General features: G+C 54.9%; 5 protein-coding genes across 5 annotated transcripts; 3 read left to right on the top strand and 2 right to left on the bottom strand.

Annotated features, from left to right (window-relative positions):
- Positions 1-274: 274 nt before the first annotated feature.
- On the bottom strand, positions 275-4,496 carry C8A04DRAFT_24260 (P-loop containing nucleoside triphosphate hydrolase protein; the record flags this gene model as incomplete). The annotated part of the gene is made up of 3 exons (XM_062779053.1): positions 275-301; positions 380-564; positions 635-4,496. The coding sequence occupies 3 exons, from the start codon at positions 4,494-4,496 to the stop codon at positions 275-277; spliced, it is 4,074 nt and encodes a 1,357-aa protein (XP_062641083.1).
- Positions 4,497-6,241: 1,745 nt separating this feature from the next.
- On the top strand, positions 6,242-8,863 carry C8A04DRAFT_33847 (uncharacterized protein; the record flags this gene model as incomplete). The annotated part of the gene is made up of 14 exons (XM_062782629.1): positions 6,242-6,276; positions 6,349-6,371; positions 6,467-6,526; positions 6,605-6,652; positions 6,788-6,816; positions 6,880-6,943; positions 6,994-7,103; positions 7,336-7,371; positions 7,432-7,663; positions 7,714-7,890; positions 7,955-8,138; positions 8,192-8,420; positions 8,474-8,566; positions 8,621-8,863. 14 exons carry the CDS (start codon positions 6,242-6,244, stop codon positions 8,861-8,863), a joined length of 1,563 nt encoding a protein of 520 aa, XP_062641082.1.
- A 2,696-nt stretch (positions 8,864-11,559) lies between these two features.
- Positions 11,560-13,053, top strand: C8A04DRAFT_24258 (uncharacterized protein; the record flags this gene model as incomplete). The annotated part of the gene is made up of 1 exon (XM_062779052.1): positions 11,560-13,053. The coding sequence occupies one exon, from the start codon at positions 11,560-11,562 to the stop codon at positions 13,051-13,053; it is 1,494 nt and encodes a 497-aa protein (XP_062641081.1).
- Positions 13,054-14,332: 1,279 nt separating this feature from the next.
- C8A04DRAFT_33846 (kinase-like domain-containing protein) lies at positions 14,333-16,055 on the bottom strand (the record flags this gene model as incomplete). Its single annotated transcript, XM_062782628.1, has 7 exons — positions 14,333-14,537; positions 14,601-14,791; positions 14,884-15,269; positions 15,326-15,482; positions 15,559-15,766; positions 15,854-15,905; positions 16,049-16,055. 7 exons carry the CDS (start codon positions 16,053-16,055, stop codon positions 14,333-14,335), a joined length of 1,206 nt encoding a protein of 401 aa, XP_062641080.1.
- Positions 16,056-17,861: 1,806 nt separating this feature from the next.
- On the top strand, positions 17,862-18,462 carry C8A04DRAFT_24256 (ubiquitin-conjugating enzyme/RWD-like protein; the record flags this gene model as incomplete). Its single annotated transcript, XM_062779051.1, has 3 exons — positions 17,862-17,909; positions 17,973-18,123; positions 18,194-18,462. The coding sequence occupies 3 exons, from the start codon at positions 17,862-17,864 to the stop codon at positions 18,460-18,462; spliced, it is 468 nt and encodes a 155-aa protein (XP_062641079.1).
- Between the last annotated feature and the right edge of the window lie 95 nt (positions 18,463-18,557).

Raw genomic sequence — 18,557 nt, 5'->3', positions numbered from 1 at the left:
TAACCCAAAGAGCAGAGAAAATAATAGCAAAAAGAGAAAGGAAACCAAAAAGAGGAGAGAATATTGATAAAATGTTCCCGAGAGGTGACTTGCCAACATAAAAACACTGCAGGAGTCGCGATATGGAGCCGCCATTCCATTCCCGTCATGCCATGCCATGCTAAAAGAGTGAAGTAGAGAAAAAAGAAGAGAGAAGTGGTGGCCTGCAACGAGGCGCTGATGCAACATTATACAATACGAAGTTAAAGGGGTGACGAGGTAAGCCACGACGGCTTTATCTGTCAAGAGCTTGGTTGTGGCACTGTGTTTTACGTTAGTTGGTTTCCTTGGTGTTGTTTGAAAGAAAGAGAACTGTTTTAGTGCAGGAAAAGGAACGTACCATGTGCCAGTATACGCCCTTCTGTTTGAGCAGCTCAGCGTGCGTACCCTGTTCGAGCACCTTCCCTTCGCCGAGGACGTAGATGATATCCGCCTTTTGGATCGTGGCGAGGCGGTGCGCTACAGCCACTGTGGTGCGGCCCTTGGACACGCGCTCGAACGCGGCCTGGACGAGCTTTTCGCTTTCTGTTGTTGTGTTAGTGAACAGTGCAGAACACTGAAGATGGAACGCGGGAAAAAGGAGGAAGGAACATACCCGAATCGAGCGAACTCGTAGCCTCATCCAGCAACAAAACACGCGGATTCCGCATCAGCGCCCGCGCAATCGACAGACGCTGCTTCTGCCCACCACTCAAGCTCACACCGCGGCTACCAATCGACGTGTTGTACCCATCTGGCAAAGACACGATGAAGTCGTGGATGTTCGCGTCCCGACAGCACTGGTGCAGCTGCTCATCCGTCACGGTAGACGGGTCAACACCTAGCAGCAGGTTTTCGCGGATGGTGCCGTGGAAGAGCGACGGCTCCTGCGCGACCAGCGACAGCAGACGGCGGAAATCGTGCACGTTGATGGTGGAGATGTCCTGGTCGTTGAACAGGATCTGGCCCTTGTTGACGTCGTAGAAGCGCTCCAGCAGACTGACGATAGAGGTCTTGCCGGAGCCGGAAGCCCCGACGAGCGCGGCAAACTGGCCTTTCTCAATGGTGATGTTGAGGCCCTTGAAGATGGACACGTCGCGGGTCGGGTACTTGAAGTGCACGTCCTTGAGCTCGATCTTGATGCCGCCCTCCGTGTCAGCGATCTGCTTCTGATCTGCACCGCCCGCGGAGCTGGCCGGGACGCGGCTCTCGCGGGCGCGGAGGATACGGTTCGCGGCGGCCGAGGCTTGCGCGGCGTTAGGACCGAAGCTGAGCCACTGACCAGCCGACTCGGCGCCCTGGATCACGGCCATGTAGGTAACGAGGAAGCTGACGGTGTTGTATTCGCCACTGAGCAGTAGTTGGCCGCCATACCAGAAGATGAGCGCCTGGCAGCCAAGACTGACGCTGTCGGCAAAGGCAAACACCAGGGTCGTGAACCGCGCCTTCTTGTACGCAGACGAGACGTGGCCGTTGAGCAGCCGCTTGTAACGCTCGGAGATGCTGTCCTCCATGACGAGGGCGTTGACAGTGCGGAAAGCGCCGATGGACTCGGCACCGAACTTGGAGCTTTCCTGGAAGACCTGGTCATTCATGGCGTTGAACTGCAACTCGTAGCGCACGCGGAAGAAGCCGGCGAGAATGCCTAGCGGCACCGTCACACACAGCGCCACCAGCGCCAGCTTCCAGCCGTACGCAAACGAGATAGCCAGCGCCCCCGCGAGGGAGAAGATGCCGATCAGCAACATCATCATGTTGATGCCCAGTAGCTCCTTAAGCGCCTGCGGGTCGCTCGACAGCCGCGCCGTCAGCTGGCCTGTCGAGTTCTCGTCCTGGTCAAAGTACGCCGCTGGCTGCGCGATGATAGACTCAAAGTATTCTTGCCGGTACACCGCCGAGATGTAGCCCTCCAGTGTGGTGGACACGAAGCCAGTGAGAAAGTAGCTGAACCCCACGCCAGCCGCCAGGATCGCCCACATCTTGGACCAGAACGTCGCGCCGTCCATCAGCTCCTCGGGCGTCTGCTTCTCGAACACGCCGACGACCTGGGCGAACAGGTACGCCTGGAGAGGCACCGCTGCGGCCGCACCCATCGCGCCGATAAGGGCGATGATGTAAAAGGGGAACCGGCTGCGCTGCTCGGACAGGAGCTTGCCGAAGCCGGTGAACAGCCCACGGTCCTTCCACTTGGCCTCATCGTGCGCGCTCTCAGCCGTCGACTTGGCCGCGCTCTTCTCGCGGGCCAGCACATTGTTCAGATCCTCTTCCTCGAGTCGGTCCTCGTCCGCGCCCGTCTCGTCGCCCAGCGACAGCTTCTGCGCGTGCACCAGGCCATAGTAGACACCCAGCTCGTTCTCGAGCAGGCTGTCGTGGGTGCCTTCTTCCGCGACGCGGCCGTTCTGCAGCACAACGATGCGATCCGCGTCCTTGATAGTCGACAGCCGATGCGCGATCGTGATGGTGGTGCGGCCCTTGGACGCCCGCTCCAGCGCCGCCTGGACGATGCGCTCGCCGCGGACGTCGATGGCCGACGTAGCCTCGTCGAGGATGAGAATTTTGGGCTTCTTGATGATGCTGCGCGCGATGGCGATGCGCTGTCGCTGTCCGCCGCTCAACTTGGCGCCTGAGTCGCCAACTTGTGTGTCATAACCATCAGGAAGGCGGTCCACGAACTCATCAGCGAAGCTCTCGGCGCACGCTTCCTTGACCAGCTGGCGCTTGACTTCGTCCGACTCTTTCTCCCACTGGGTCCCAATCAGGCCGGACGCGACGTTGTTGAAGATGGTGTCGTTGAAGAGGAACGGTTCTTGCTGGACGAGGCCGATCTGCGAGCGCCACCACTTGATGTCGATGTCGGTGAGCTCCTTGCCGCAGGTTGAGATGCTGCCCTTGAGCTCAACGGCCGGGCCGAGGTCCTGGGCTTCCAGTGCTTCCACGGCAGCGGGGTCGTCGTCTTCTTCCTCCTCATCCTTGTCATCTCCATTCCTGTTCTTGTTCTTCTTCTTTTGCTTCTCCTTTTCCTTCTTGACCTTCTCCTGGTCCTTGGCGACCGCCTTGGCGATCACATACTGGTCGTGCAGGGTGTACCACCCCTCAATTAGCCCGACGATGGTGCTCTTGCCGGACCCGCTGGGCCCCACGATGGCTGTGTTTAGGTTGGCGCCGAAGCGCAAGGTCAGGCCGTCGAGCACCTTCTTGGACGGGCGGCTGGGGTAGGCGAAGTGGACGTCCTCAAACACGATGTCCTGGTCGGCCGCAACGTCAGGCGCCTTGAGCGTGCCCACATTGGGCTTGGGCGCATCTATAACGGCAAAGAACTCGGCGGCTGCCACCATGGCCTTCGACACGGCGATCAGCGGCGTCGAGATGCGCTCGAGCGAGATGACCATGAGCATCACAGACATGAGCACCACGATGATGGTGCCGATACCACCGAGCCGGCCCTCGAGGTACGACTTCATGCCGAACCAGAACGCCAGCGCAAAGGCGCCGTACAGGCCAAAGAAGACGGCGCCGAACTGCAGCGACATGAAGGGCGAGACGAACTGCACCGCATCCTTCGCCTTGACCACCCACCCGGCGTACCGCTGGCTCATCCGCTCCTCGGCGTTGCAGGCCATAATCATGCGGATCGTGCCGAAGGCCTCGGTAGCCACCGAGGTGCCCTTAGCGTCCGCCCGCGTGAGCCGCGTCTGGCCCTTGATGATGAAGGGCAGGAGGATCGAGAGCACGAGCGAGATGAAGAGGATGACGGAGGCCGTGACCAGCGTCAGCGACCAGCTGTACGTAAAGGCCACAATGATAGCCGTCACGATGGTGGCCGTGAACTCGAGGAACGTGCCTAGCTTCTCGGAGATGCCGAGCTGGAGCGTGTTGGCGGTCGAGGTGATGGTGCTCGCGGCGCTGCCCGAGGGCATCGAGTCCAGCACGTGGACGGTCTGGCCGAAGAGCGACTGGAGGTAGTGTAGCCGGATGGCGGCCGACATGCGGATGCCGATCATCCGGAAGCAGAACTTGTTGATGTAGTTAAGACCGAAACGGGCGATGAAGAGGGCAAAGATGTATAGCGACAGGCGGTTGACCTCGGACGAGAACTCGCTGGCCTGCTGCGCGTTTGGGGTGGAGAAGTTGGTGAAGTTGCCGACCAGACCTCCAAAGACCACATTCATCAGCGGCAACGTCGTGCCAGCGCCGATGCTGGCCAGGGCGGCCGCGACCATCATGAGAAAGTCCCATTTAGTCGCATACGTGAAGACGCGGAAATAGTCGCCGGGCGTGGCCTCTCTCTCTGGCCGCGCCTTGGGATCCTTTGCGGAGCCATTGTTATTTTCCTCGGCTTTGTCGTTGTTATTGCTGCTGTCGTTGTTGTTGTCGTCCCCATCAACAGTGGCAGGCTTCTTGTCGTCGAGGTCGGCTTTGACATCAGTCGGTGGGTTGGCTGCGGCCTTGTCGACCTTCTCAGTGTTATCGTCTCCCATAGCGGGTGGATCAGCTGTTTCACTTCATATGCGGGTGCGTGTATGTTTGTTAGTGACACAGCACGGGTGAAGTCAACGAGTGGATTACACGGGAGTAGATTGTTAAATAATGATGAAGAAAACAACGCCCGGCAAGACGGAGAAGAAGAGAAAACCGACAAAGTTGTCATAAAAAGAATGGATGCCTGGTGATTTGTTTCTAGGCAAGAAAACGGCCAAGAGCCGTGTTGTGTCGTCTGTTTAAGCCTGCATCGTAGTGCGGGCTCTTCGGAATGTCCGAGGACCGAAAACACGGAATACAGAGCTGGCCTGAAATAGCGCCAAGAGAAAATCCAGCCTTAAGGGGTACGTTTCCATCCACAATTGCGACTTCATTGAAAGTCCAAGTACTTTTCTGGGAAAGAGGCCCCCTTGTCGAGACGTTGCACCGCGCCAAGACGGCCCCGAGCCACACAACAATCCCAGTGGTTCCTTCCTCTCGACCTCATCTAGGACTCAAAGTCCTCGAAACAGATCGAAATAGGACGAAGAAGCCGACAAGCATGCACGGCATGGAGCACCGACGAGGTAGGGCTGGTCGTTGACTTCCTGTGTCCTTCATACACCATTGATGTTCCAGTCCAGCTGCGTTTGCTTCCACTGCAGCCCCGGGGCCCACAGCAACCCGCATCGGGGGCGCGGTGCAAGTTCCCTTGGTCTGACCCGAGCCGACGTCTGCAGGACACCCCGCGGCATGGAGACCCGCTTGCGCGCCCGCCAACGGCGCGTCGTCCGCACAAGAACCCAGCCAGGGTTGTCGCGCCACACATGGAGGCGAAATGTTCCAATACGAGCAATAAGAGGTTCATCAAGTAACCTCGGGTGTTCACGGGCATGAAAACCCCGAACTTCAACGGGCTTCTGCATACTTTTAACTCTGGATGGTATTTCTGATCTTCTCTCAATCCAAAACTCAGGCTGACTGCTATGAGTGGCCTTTTTTCTTCGGTTTCTGGGTCATGGTCCTGACGCACGTTACGGGCGGTTTAACCACGCTACTTCTATTTGCCTAAAGCGGACAAGCGTTGTTACGCGGTCCCTGCCTGGCACATCTGGACCGCTTCTTGCCCCGGTACGGAATGGTTTGGACTGGACGAAACCATTCTTGCTGCTCACAGTCGTCGGCTCGGAGTGACCCCCGGCCCCAACGGATATCCTCCTGTGGACAAAGTACGCTGGTCGGAAGTTGGCAACTTTTTTTGAGGTTTCGACATTAAGTTAGTTACACAGGATTTGTTAATGGGACCAGGAAGGTGGACAGTGGATCCCAAAGAAGACTCACCAATCAATTGATGCCCCGCTATCTAGCCTTGTTCAGCCTTGCAGCAATTAGACCCGCACCTTGCAGAGCTGCTCCTTGCACAAGTTTTTGCTGGCTGCAAGAGCATGTCAACCGCGTGAGGCCGAGTTTTTGAGTCACCCCGCGCCAGAATCCCACCCGGAGAAGTTTGATGCTGAACCCGTGGATCCTCGCCATTCGGTCTGTCAGACCACGAATAGAACTGACCCGGCCAGCATTCAGGATCCTCACAACACCAGCAATACCGACTCAGCTCGGATCATTGGGATTTGGAGCGTTTTCCCGGCCGTTCTCTTCCACTGAAACCCCTCCAACAACGCCCCACGTGCCCGGCCCCGAACTCGACCCCGCCAACCCTGAGATCAACAACATCAACAATTCTCTTGGCTCTGCTCAAAAAGAAAAGATGGCACCCTCCAAAGCCCCCAAATTCGAAATCAAGTTTGTTGCCTTTTGCCCCGATCTAGATACCCTGCCCGAGCCGCATGGCTGACCCTGCGCTTCCTCCTGCAGGACCCCTAAGGGTACCCGTGACTGTGCGTTGCCTTCTCCCGCCGGCATCTCCCGGACCTTCGCCCGACTTCACTCCCTTATTACCGTATTAAGTCGGCCCAAACTTACGCTGAACCAGGGTCCGGGCCGGACATGGTGCTCCGAGAGAAGATCTTCAAGACCATCACCGACGTATTTAGTATGTGTAAACAATGGGCGAGATAAAGGCCATATCTCGAGGAATCTTTCTTCGAACATCGATGCTGACAGCCAAAAGAGCGCCACGGAGGCGTCACTATCGACACTCCCGTCTTTGAGCTGAAGGGTTCGTGATCCCATTGTGACTATGTTCGTCCATGTTCTGGTGGTTGTGCTAACACAAACTAGAAATCCTCGCAGGTATGCGGAATACCACGTGCCTGCTGCTCCGCATGCCACTGACGTGCCTTGAACTGAATAGGGAAATATGGCGAGGATAGCAAGCTTATTGTGAGCTCTGCCGGCATCCCGAGGCCCAGCCTGCGGTTCAATGGGCTGACAATGCTTTTCTAGTATGACCTGGCGGATCAGGGTGGTGAGCTTTGTAGCTTGCGATATGACTTGACCGTCCCCTTCGGTATGATTCCTGAGGTGCCGTTGCGCTATCGCTGCTAACTAAGAGGCTAGCCCGGTACCTCGCGATGAACAAGGACGTCACCCAGATCAAGCGTTATCACCTCGCAAAGGTCTATCGCCGGGATCAGCCCGCCGTGAAGAAGGGCCGCATGAGAGAGTTTGTGAGTACCCTTACCTCTTATCCTGCCGTATTCAGAAAATATAGGACTGAGACGATGAAATAGTACCAATGCGAGTATGTGATGGCCCAATACGAGTCCCGCAAAGTTTCTTGAATCTCGCAGGATGACGAATTGACGGTTATTTACCACCTTTACACAGTTTCGATATTGCTGTGAGAATCCATCTTCCCCCCTGCGGCTCACCTTGACTTGAAACTGACTCGATTTCCAGGGCGTCTATGACCCCATGATTCCCGACGCCGAAATTGTACGCCTCCATCGAACCGTCTTACTCCGACCCTTCAGGCATAGCTAATGGCTCAACCAGATCCGGATCATCAACGAAGTCTTCGAGGGCCTTGGCTGGCAAGGGAAATACACCATCAAGCTGAACTCCCGCAAGATCCTCGACGGTCTCTTCCAGGTGTGCGGCGTGCCAGACGAGATGATCCGCCCCATCTCATCTTCCGTGGACAAGCTAGACAAGATGCCATGGGATGATGTCAGGAAGGAGATGGTCGACGAGAAGGGTCTGGCTCCGGAAGCCGCGGATAAGATTGGTGAGTGGCCATACGCTAACTACTATGCCCCCGAGCTAACCGTAGGATAGGGAAGTACGTGTTGCTCAAGGGCAAGCGAGATCTTCTGGAGAAGTTGAAGCAAGACGACGAGCTGGCTGCGAACGCATCTATGCAACAGGGGTTCACCGACATGGATTTGTTGTTTACTTACCTCGAAGCTTTCGGTGCCGACCACACCGTGTCCTTTGATCTGTCACTAGCAAGAGGTGTGTTGGACATGGGTCTTGTGGCGCGGCACATTTTGAGGAAGGCTGACGTGTGATTGTACAGGTCTCGACTACTACACCGGCGTTATCTACGAGGTCGTAACAGAAGGCTCGGCCCCCGCTATCTCTGCCTCAGAAGGTGCCCAGGGGAAGCCACCTAAGAAGAAGGGTGGCAAATCCGGTGACCAAGACGAAGACCGCTCTGACGACCCAACTCTCGGGATAGGGTCTGTTGCTGCTGGTGGCAGGTTAGTGATTCCAGACACAATGTTGATGAGGTACTTGCTGATCCCTAGTGTAGATACGACAACCTGGTCGGCATGTTTTCCGGCAAGACTCAGGTGCCATGCGTTGGTATCAGCTTCGGGATTGACCGCATTTTCTCCATCATCTCCGCCTCACAAAAGAAGAAGGAGAGGAAGAATGAGGTCGATGTCTTTGTCATGGCGTTTGGTGGTGGTAAGGACTTTACCGGGCTGTTAAAGGAGAGGAGCGAGATTTGCGCCCGGCTGTGGGATGCGGGGATCAAGGTCGGTCCCCATTCAGAAAATGAGAAGGCTAAACGGGAACTGACTTTGAGCAGGCCGAGTTCCTGTACAAGGTGAAACCCAAGCTACCGAACCAGTTTAAGGCGGCTGAGGGCAACGGTGTGCCGTTTGCTCTCATTCTGGGAGAGGTATGTCGTCTCCACTGCACCTCACTCGTAGACTGTCATTAACACATTGACTAGGACGAGCTTGCCCAGGGCCAAGCGAAGATCAAGGAAATGGGGCTGCCAGATGACCACCCACTCAAGGAGGGAGAGCTCATCAGCCTGGATAACCTCGCGGAGGAGGTTCAAGCACGGATCTCGCGGAAGCACCAGCTGGACACGATCACAGCGCAGGCCGAGGGCCTCAAGGTCGTGGGTGGGGTCAAGGGTGAGGAGGTCAAAGCTGAAGTTGAGGCGGCTGAGAAGACAACGACGGAGTAAATGAACAGAGAAAACGCCGCCCCATCGCCTGTGATATTCCAAACAAATTAAAAACGGGGAGCGTCACAATATGCACAGATTCTCGAGAGATGAAAGGGAAAATACACGTGTGTTCTAGACCTCACTTGCGTCGGAAATAGATTTTTGTATTAAGGCAAGCGGGAGACAGACGAGGAACTCAGAACACTGTGATCGACCGCCCGCTTAATTGTTTTAAATCGTCTGTTGCGCCACTTTGAAGAGCAGGCTAGCTACTTTCTGAATAGTAAAGGGAGCAGACGTTGAGCAGCCACCTCTTTCAGCTGTGTGTTGAGAACTTCAGGGTAAGGTGTTTACTTGGCGCGGTCAATGCGGCCGACTAGTGGCGGGGGTTGTTACGAGCAAGACCATTTGTATGGCTTTCAACGTTAACGTCTAACTACTTAGTAAGTCGACTACAGCAGTTTGTTTGACACATTTGACGGGAATGTTTGGTTGGGACGGCCGCGCAAGTCCGGTCTCCAATGGGATTGAGGAGCAAAAGCTCCGTTCCCGCGGTGATCGTCGGTACGACCGGTTTTGTTTGTTGCGGTGTTTGAGGGGATACGGTGGACTTGTTGTGTCTTTGAGTGTTTGTTATTGGTGTTGCGTTATAAAAAACACTGCAGACGTGTGTACACTAACTACAGGGAGAACAGTTGAGTTTGTAGTGTATCTGCACAGTTCAGCCGGCCCGGGCTGGACGTGTTTGTTTCGCCTCCTCCTTCTGGACCGTATTTTCACGTTGCTTTTCAAGGAGAAAAAGGAGTCGTTTGGCTTTGTCCGTCTTGCCCGGGGTTTCCGAGCCACTCTTGACTGGGGGTGTGTCGCTTGGTCTCAGTTCCCAGCCCCTCAGGGGACAAGAAAACTTGATCAGAAGGGGAAAAGGAGTGAGCATTTTTCTTGTTGCCTGGCCAGTGCTTTTGACGGACTGAGACACGGGAGCAGTGTATGATCAAATCCTTTATTCTCTCATTTTCTTTCGCTCTCCTTCCGCTATGCTAAGTGCTTCTGTTTGATGGAGGGTAAATATGCGGTTGTGTGTCCTGTGTCTCTTAAGTACAGAGTAACAAGTTATTTGTTTATTGATACTTGAGGATTGAGATGTTAGGTGGCTTTGATGCAACAATGCAATCCACTCGGGCAAAATCGATCAAACAACTCGATCGGAACCGCTTTGTCGGGGAAACGCGAACTTGAAAGTTGACTCGCGTTGTGCTCGATAACGGGACGATCTCTCCACTGCGACGCTGGCGATCTCAGAAGCTATTCCGTTTATGTATTAGTTCACCACAAACGCGACAGGGTAGTCAGCCAAGCTTTCCCGTACCGGGAAAAGCGAGTTCAGGAACCAGGCTCGGACCCCTTGTTCACACGACCCACCAAGGTGCATCCCACTTGAGCCTCTTTGAGAACCCTGGCCACGTTCAATCCTTCCAAACTTCGAGCACGTCGTGCGCGCCCATCCTCCTTTTAGCCTTTATTTTTTTTATTGATTTTATTTTTTACATTTTTGATGGTCGTGCCGCTGAAAAGGGTTCGGAGATCCTCCTGCAGCAGATGCAGAGGTTCGCATTGCCCTAGCCGGGAATTGTCGCGCCTTGCCACTGCGGTGCTTTCAGAAGAGATCTTCCCAATTCCTCGCTCTCCCTGTTCTCTGCCTTTCGTTTTTGTGACCACGGAACTCTTGCAGGCTGCTGTCGTGTGTGTTTTCACGAACAGCGCCCATTCTCTTCTCCAACATTTGTGATCTTGTTGCCGTCTCATTTCTTGGCATCTTGCCTCTGCCCGTGTGTTCCGTCCGCTCGCTCGTTTACAACGCGCACGCACCGTTTGCCCGCCGTTGACTTGCATCCCATCCACTCGGAACTCGCGCGTCATCTGACGACTCGAAAACATCAGACGACACCGCGCTCCGTCGCAACGCACCCTACGCACATTCCCGCGTTGCCGTATCGGCCCGCGGTTTGCCACTCAAACACCGAAACACACGGAACATTCAGAACTATTTCGAAGACTTCGTTCAAACGGTCTTGTCTGAGGCACCTCCTGCCACGCCGGAAAACGCCGATCTTGATCAAGCTAATATTTAAGACTCAACACCAGTCCGCAACCTCGAATCTCCGAAGCCCGGTTGTGTGCATATCTCGTGCTGGAAATTAGGGCGATCCCGCTGTCCCGGCGTCGATCCGAGTTATTCGGCCAGATCCCGTGAATTGGCATTGACGACCCAGCACAACGTTGGCTTCGCACGTGGTTGGAGATTTCAAAAGGGGACCGACAGCGCTCGACGTCACTTCTTTTCTTCCACGCCTTTCCCAGTTCGTCGGGTCCTCCACGAGTTGCGGGCCGCCTCATCTCGGACGCTGGTGTCCAATTCCACTCGGCGAATTGCGCGTTTTACTCAATTCGGCGATCCCCTTCGTTGCCTCATTTGCCGAGCGACAGGGCGCATGCCTGTACGACTGGCGGGGGACGCCAACTCTGTGGACTGCGGGTCGGTTTCAGTTCAAGAATAACGTTGAACCCTCGAAGCTCAGACGACTGCTATCTATCTCCCGGCGAACCTTGAACTCTCAATTCTTTTTTCCCCTTGCGGTTTTTGGACTGGATCTTGATCATTGGGTGGCAACGCAACGACACACGATAGTTAGTCGACTCAACAACAACCAACAATCATGGGTGGACTCATTCCTTTGATGCTCGGCTCGGGCTCAAGGACGAGCCTTATCGGTGCCCCTTCCTCTCAACCCCAACTTCGGCGCCAGTCGACAGGCTGCGCTACCACGACTCCGACGACGACAACCACCACCAACCTCACGTCGACAAGCCCGACAATACCCACGTACGCGGTGCGGCCCAGGTTACCAAAACGACTCTCGTTGCCCGCAAAACGGTCATCGTTGCCAGCAAAACGGTCCTCGTTACTCGCTCCTGCCAGACCCGCGCCAATACCAATTTTACCGTACACAAAGGAGGACTGGAGGAAGACGATCGCCGAGGTTAAGAGGAAATACTTTGGCAAGCGGTACCGTGCATGCTCAGCCCGGTGTTTGGAGGTTCTCGACGGTATCAAGGACACTTCGGAGGTTGAGCCGGTCTACCTGATCTATCTGCATTTCTATGCCGCGACATCACTGGAGATTTGCGCACGACCACTACCCTCGACGACCGGTCTCCGAGCCACCCTTCTTCAACAAGCTCGCTCGCATTTTGAGCAAGCCTCGGTTTTAATCAACGCGGCCGAGGAATCTGTCCTGCGGAAATTCCGCCCCGGTTCTGTCGGCTCTTCGCGTGATTCAACCTGCCTCTCACCCTCTGAATCCGTACCCTCTCGCGCTTGGACCCCTGACACCAGCGTATCCTCCCCCACCGACTCTGTCTGCTCGTTCGACGACTTATGCTATCAGCCGCGTTCCGTTCCCTCTAACCCACCATCTCCCCCAAAACGTGTCAAGAAGGTTTCCTTCTCCCTTCCGAAAGACGCCGCGCCGCTTCGCATCACGGTCCCGCCACCCCTTCCACCATCAGAGCCCATCATCCGCCCAGACTCGCCCACGCTCGGCTTCGAAGAGGACTTTTTCCGCATGACCCCGGTCCCGGCACCTGTTCCCGACCTCTGCCCTGTCTCTACACACAAACTCAAGTTCCGCGAGATCGAACTTCCTCCGCTTCAAACAATACACGAACACGAGCGGGACGCACCCGAGGAACAACCCCATCGCCCATTAGACGAGGAGGAAGCACCAGAAGAATCAGAAGGTCACTACGTTGCGGAATCCGTTACCCGCGCCTGTGAGCATCTGACCAGCCTACGCAATCAGCTTCGCCGCCACTCCACCAGCCTCGACCAGCTCCTGCAACTACAATCCCAATCCGCCAACCCCAACTCCAATGGCCCCTCTTACCCAGCATCAGCGCCACAAAGCCCAACAACATCCATGCCAATTTCCGTCGTCAGACGTCTCTCTCTCATGTCCACCAACAACGACTCAACGGCAGGATCGACAACAGCAGAGACCAAATCGACAGGCAATAAGAGCGAAGACGCCCGTTTTCGTGACCGGCAAGCCCGCATTGAACGCCTGCGGCTATGTGGCTGGCAGCGCAAGCGGTTTGATGGGCGACCGTACGAGGAGCTGTGCGGAACTGTGCTGGCGGAGATTTCATAGCACTACAGCGTGAGAATTGGATCAGGTACCCTAACCGGATTTCTTTTCGGCTGAGGGAGCGGAGTACCTCCCTCTTGTTTCTTTTTTTTCGCCTCATTCTTGGGTCCTCGTGGGCGGGGTTATCAAAGAATAAATGAAAAACATGTGGTGGGATGGGGGTAATATGCTTGGAAGTGGAGAGTTGTTTTAGCGGCGTGTGTGGTGTTTGATGATTTCATGATGGGCGTTTGGATGCGGTTCGGGAATGGCGTCTTGTGTACGGCAAAAATATTGTGTGGTTTTTGGGGTTGGTCATTTCTCCTGTTTGGCTCTGACTGATTAATATCTCCGTCACCGGTTGTAGAATCTTTGTGCTATACTGTACTTATACTGTACTGTACTCTTCTGTGCGATTTTATTTACATCATTTGTGGACGTTGAACTAAGTTTGCTCCTTGATACTCGTGTGTTATCATCTTGTTTTGGTTTCATTTTGGTCGGCATAGGAAAGCCAGAGGTTGTTTTGGATTTAACTAGGACCAAGGCTTGGGAATAGGGGGTCAATATTGTTGTTTATTTCAGGGGGTGGCTGTGGTATTTTTAGACCTATCTTTGATCTCGGCTCGGGGCTTTGTTATACCTAACGTCTTGTCCATGGCCTTCGGAAAGGCGATAGTTGAACATAATACGGAGTAACATCACTAAGTTGGCACACGTAGTATCTCGTGTTTCTAAGGATAATCATCTGTGTCCCGTTGTCGTGTTGCATGAGCCGGCACAGCTGCGTGTCTTATCATAATGTCCTCTCTGTTCCCCCCAACCCGAACGCCCCGCCAATAAGTAATGGGTATAACTTCCCACCTAGGCAGGTAGGGCAAACACAGGCAAAATGCCACCACCCTAAGGTTGGTCACAACCCGTGGCCCCTGTGCCGTCGGGTTTGGCCATTTTTTCAAAATAGTGTATTTGTTTTTCACGACAATTCCGATCGTTCGTTTCTCGAAACTTGGCAAATACGCTTGGGTATAACAAATAAACGGCATTAAGCTGTTGCTTTATCCAGTTATCGTCGCTGCTGGAGATGGTCCTTTACGTTGAAAACAGACGGTACCCAATTCCCAAGATATCAAAAACAAAAACATGCGAACGCAGCCCGCTTCTAGGCCCAAACCGTAGTTTGGCGCCCCCGAAGTTCCATAGGTAGAAGAAGGCCCCCTCTTAAACCCCAATCCAAATCAGCGTTTTGTACCACACGCACCGCGGCCTTCACAATGTCAGACGCTACCAAGACCCCTGCCTCTTAAGTAGCCTTGGAAGCCTCCTCCGTGACCTTCAAGGTCTCCTCTTGCTCCTTCATCTCGCGCACCTTGGCGAGTACCACCTCGCGGAAGATGGCACCCTTGATTGTCTTGGACAGCGAGCGCTTGCCGCCTTCACCACCACTAGCACTGGCGCCCTCGGCCCCAGCTGTGGAAGCTTGTTCCGCCGAAACGGCGCCGGAATCACTGTTAGAGCCACTGTTATTAGCTTTCGTCGAAGAAGACTGGCGCGATTGGTCGGCTGCTAACGTGGCGTCTTTTGGCATATCGGAGTTCTCGGGGTCCTCCTCTTGCACCTTGAGCGCTTCGATGCGATTGGCGAGCTTGACCATCTCGATACCGCGACGGAGGCGCGCGCGCGTGAGGTAGGCGCGGATCTCAGGCAGCAAGTTATGATCGCTGGCGTTCTGGCCGCTCAGCCATGGGTGGGCGAGTGCTTGCTATTGAAAGTGTCAGGAAGGCATTTTTGGTTTCAAGAAACCGAGAATTTCGTGCAATCATATTGGGGAAAGGAAGGAAGAAGACTGCTCACCTCGCTCGTCCAACGCTCTTCCGGCTTTGCTCGCAGCAGGCCGAGGATGAATTCCTTGGCGTCCTGGCTCACATCCTTCCAGTACCGTTCGTGGAACACCACTCGGCAGGCGCTGCATTCGTCGATGAGGTCCTGGAGACTCTCAGAGCGGAAAGGCGGGTAACCGCAAAGAAGGGTGTAGGTGATGATACCGAGGGACCACAAGTCGACGGGCTTGCCGTGGCCCTTTTTAAGCATGACCTCCGGGGCGGCGTAGCCAAACGAACCGGCCATGGTCGTTAACACCTCGTCCTTGGTGCCAAGCGTCTTCGCGATACCAAAGTCAGCTAGGACCAAATCTGAGTTCGAGTCCTTGGAGAGGTAAAGGAGGTTTTCGGGCTTGAGATCTGTCTCGAAGTTAGGGGCTTTGCACCACGTGCCTTGAGGAATTACCATCACTTACCACGATGGACGACGTTGTTCCGGTGGAGGTAGTCGACGGCGCCGAGAACCTGCCCGATGGTCTGAGATGCGTCCTTCTCTGTGAATTTTCCTTGCTGGCAAATTCGGTCAAACAGTTCCCCACCGACTGCGAGTTCGGTGACGATATAGTATTTATCCTGGTTAAAGAACATTGTCAGCTCCTATCCGTTTGGACACCTTCTTTCCTCCAGCGCAAAACAGACGTGTGCATACTCTTGACTCGAACCAATCCACAAACTTCACAATGTGCGGGTGCTTGAGTCGCTGGAGCATGTCCAGCTCGTCGAGCACCATACGCTCATTGCCGCGGACAACCTTCTTCAGGATGATCTTGATTGCGACGCGGCCATTGGGGCCTTCGGCCTCTCGAACGATACCGTATGTGCCAGCACCGAGGGTGCGCCCAAACCGGTACTTAGATCTGAGCAAGGAGACCGAAATGTTAGTGGGCGGATGCACAGTGTACAGGAGGCGGACGAGCAAGAGGGGGGGAAGGGTCGCAGCGTACTTTTTGTCATAGCTCTCGGGTTGCCCGTGAAGGCGGTTGAGCATTGTCGAGACTGTGGTGTAATTTTGTTAGCAAACATTGCCGGTCAATACGTGAGCGCGCGTGGTGTTGCCCAGAACGTGAGTGGGCTCGGCAGATAGGAGAGCGAGCACAGACCGAATCTCGAGAGTGCTTGGCGAAATGAGGGTGACTTACAGCTCATCGTTGCGAGCTTTGCTTAGAGTAAAGCTCAGGAGTTTTCCCTGGGGGGGTGTTCCGATGCGCGACCGAGATTTAACGGGTTCAATCAACTGTCCAACCGCGCGACAGTTTGAGGCTGGTGGCAACTCAGTTTTCTCGTTTTGATGTGTTGTCTGTGTCGGCTAGCGTTCCGCGCAGCTGGGTTGCGGAAGGCTGTGTTCTTTTGAGCGGGGAGGGGCTGGACGGGCGCGGCAGTGCGAGATCACAAGAAGCGGCTGAGAAAAGTTGACGGGTTTCACGTCAGAGGCTTCAGAATTCGATAACTGACTAGGAGAACAGATGATAGGCTAGCGACCTGGGCAGGGAGATGCGCTGCGAGGCAGATGAGGAGAAACGCGAGGGGCTTGGCAGCAATTGGGCTGCTCGAACGAGGGGTAAACCTGGATGTTGCGGCAGTCGGTTGCCCCGCCTAGCTGAAGAAGGCGATGATGCGGTGGGTATGTCGAGCACGAGCCGAGCCTAGAGTCAGACACTGGAAATAAATGAATTTCTGAACAACCGCGTCGAGGCGTTTCTATAGAAATTGAGGAGGCCTAGGAGTATGCCTCATAAGCTTTTCTGTCTGGCCCCGGTCCTCCGTTGGTTCCAAGCTGAGGCTATCAAAATCGGCCGCCGCTGGGTCTCGGTGTTGGCTGTGCCTTCGTCCAAAGCGCTGTGTCCTTCAAGGTGGGTATGTCGCCCTGCCAAGGTGAACAGAGGTCCCAGCGGGCATTTAAGCTCACCTGTCTCGTTCTAAGCCTCCCACTTTTTCATTGTCTCCAACACATCATTGGCAAGTTTCATTCTGTATCTTTTAAGCGAGCCTTGTGCATTAATTCGATGTTAGACTTTTGTTCTGCTTCTCAAGATCTCGCCTGCGTTCCTCCATCATGTCTTCAGACCGTAAGACTAGCATCATGCACCGCCTCCTAGAGATGTATGGCACAGCGGAGAGGCGAAGGGGAAAGCTGCATGCAGGTCAGGCACTTCCCAACCGCGGGGATGTTCCACACATGGGTCGCCCTTCTTCGTTTCCACGTTCGGGGGGATGACATCGCCTTCCATTTTCGGATATATCTAGGTACCCGACCTGCCTTACCTCCACGCTGTCAATAGCGCCGAATTTAATAGAGGCATGGATGTGTCAATCGAGGTTGTGCGAGCTGTCTTCTGTGCCGCCCGGTAGCTGGACGGCGTGCTGCCTGATCGAATTTGGTCTTTGAGCCGCCTTGAAATGACCACCAATGAAAGGGTAATGGTAGGTGCTTTCCCGACCCTTGAATGTTCCTTCCCGCCGGGTCTTGCCAGTGACAAGATGGATAGGTAGGAGGACCCTTGCTAGTGGCCTGCAGGCGGTTTGTTGTCTCCCTTCTCCATTTACCTCCTTCGCGGTTCCTCCTCCGCATGGTAGAACGGATGTTCTCGTCGTTCCAACCTCCCCCACTTCAACAAACCAACACTTGGAACCCACCCCGCCAGCCCAGGGGTCCTGGACCCCTCACCCTTCACCCCAGCATCGGAAGTTCTCCAAGGGTAGCCTGGTTCGACCGCAGACAACCTCAGCCTACCCTGCTTTGTTGTTCTTGGTACCGCTGCGGTGTTGTCGCCTGCCCGAACTTGTGGCCCCGCCTTCTTCACCCACACCCGCCATATCGTAACCATTCCGCTTGCGACGGAAGCTCACCCGACCTCATGTTTTCGGCCACCGCCTTCTAACGTTCCTCTCTTACGCCTCTCGCGGTCGTCGTTTGGGTTTTTTTGCCTACCTAGGAACGGCTCAAATCGAAATATGTCGGCGGGCTTTGCTGCAAAGAGGCTGGGCAAGGAGCTGCAAAAGGTTTGCGACGGCCCCACCATACCGCTGATGACGCGCGCGTCACTAACAGGATCTCTTTTCTAGATCAGCACCTCGCTACCACCAGGCATCGAGCTGGTGACCGCCGAGAATTTTGAGGAATGGCTATTGGACATTAAAGTCCTGGACAGCAACCCTCTGTACGAGAATGAGACATACAGGCTAAAATTCCGGTTTGGCTCGACATACCCGATCGGTTCGTCACCTTCACCCTTTGAGGTCCAACGCCAGGGCAAAATAAAGTATGATTAACGCTACGCATCCAGAGCCGCCCGAGGTTGTCTTTATCCAGCTTCCCGACCGCCCGATCCCGATACACCCGCACGTCTATTCCAACGGCATCATCTGCCTCGACCTCCTTGGACAGCAAGGATGGAGCCCGGTTCAGAATGTTGAGAGCATCTGCATGAGCCTGCAGAGCATGCTCACCGGGAACTCCAAGAACGAGCGACCGCCCGGGGACGAGGATTTCGTCCGCGCGAACCGCCAGCGACCGAAGGATATTCAGTTCTATTACCACGACAACGACGTGTGATACAGCCTTGAACTCTTCGGTGTCTCCTTTCTTCGACGAGATTTAATATTCCCCCGTTTGGGATTTGGGCGTTACATTTCCTGGCGGCCGGATGG

The sequence above is a fragment of the Dichotomopilus funicola genome (genome assembly GCF_033296635.1).
Source record: "Dichotomopilus funicola strain CBS 141.50 unplaced genomic scaffold C8A04scaffold_2, whole genome shotgun sequence".
Taxonomy (NCBI): Eukaryota; Fungi; Ascomycota; class Sordariomycetes; order Sordariales; family Chaetomiaceae; genus Dichotomopilus; species Dichotomopilus funicola.
This window is presented reverse-complemented; position numbering and strand designations above follow the sequence as displayed.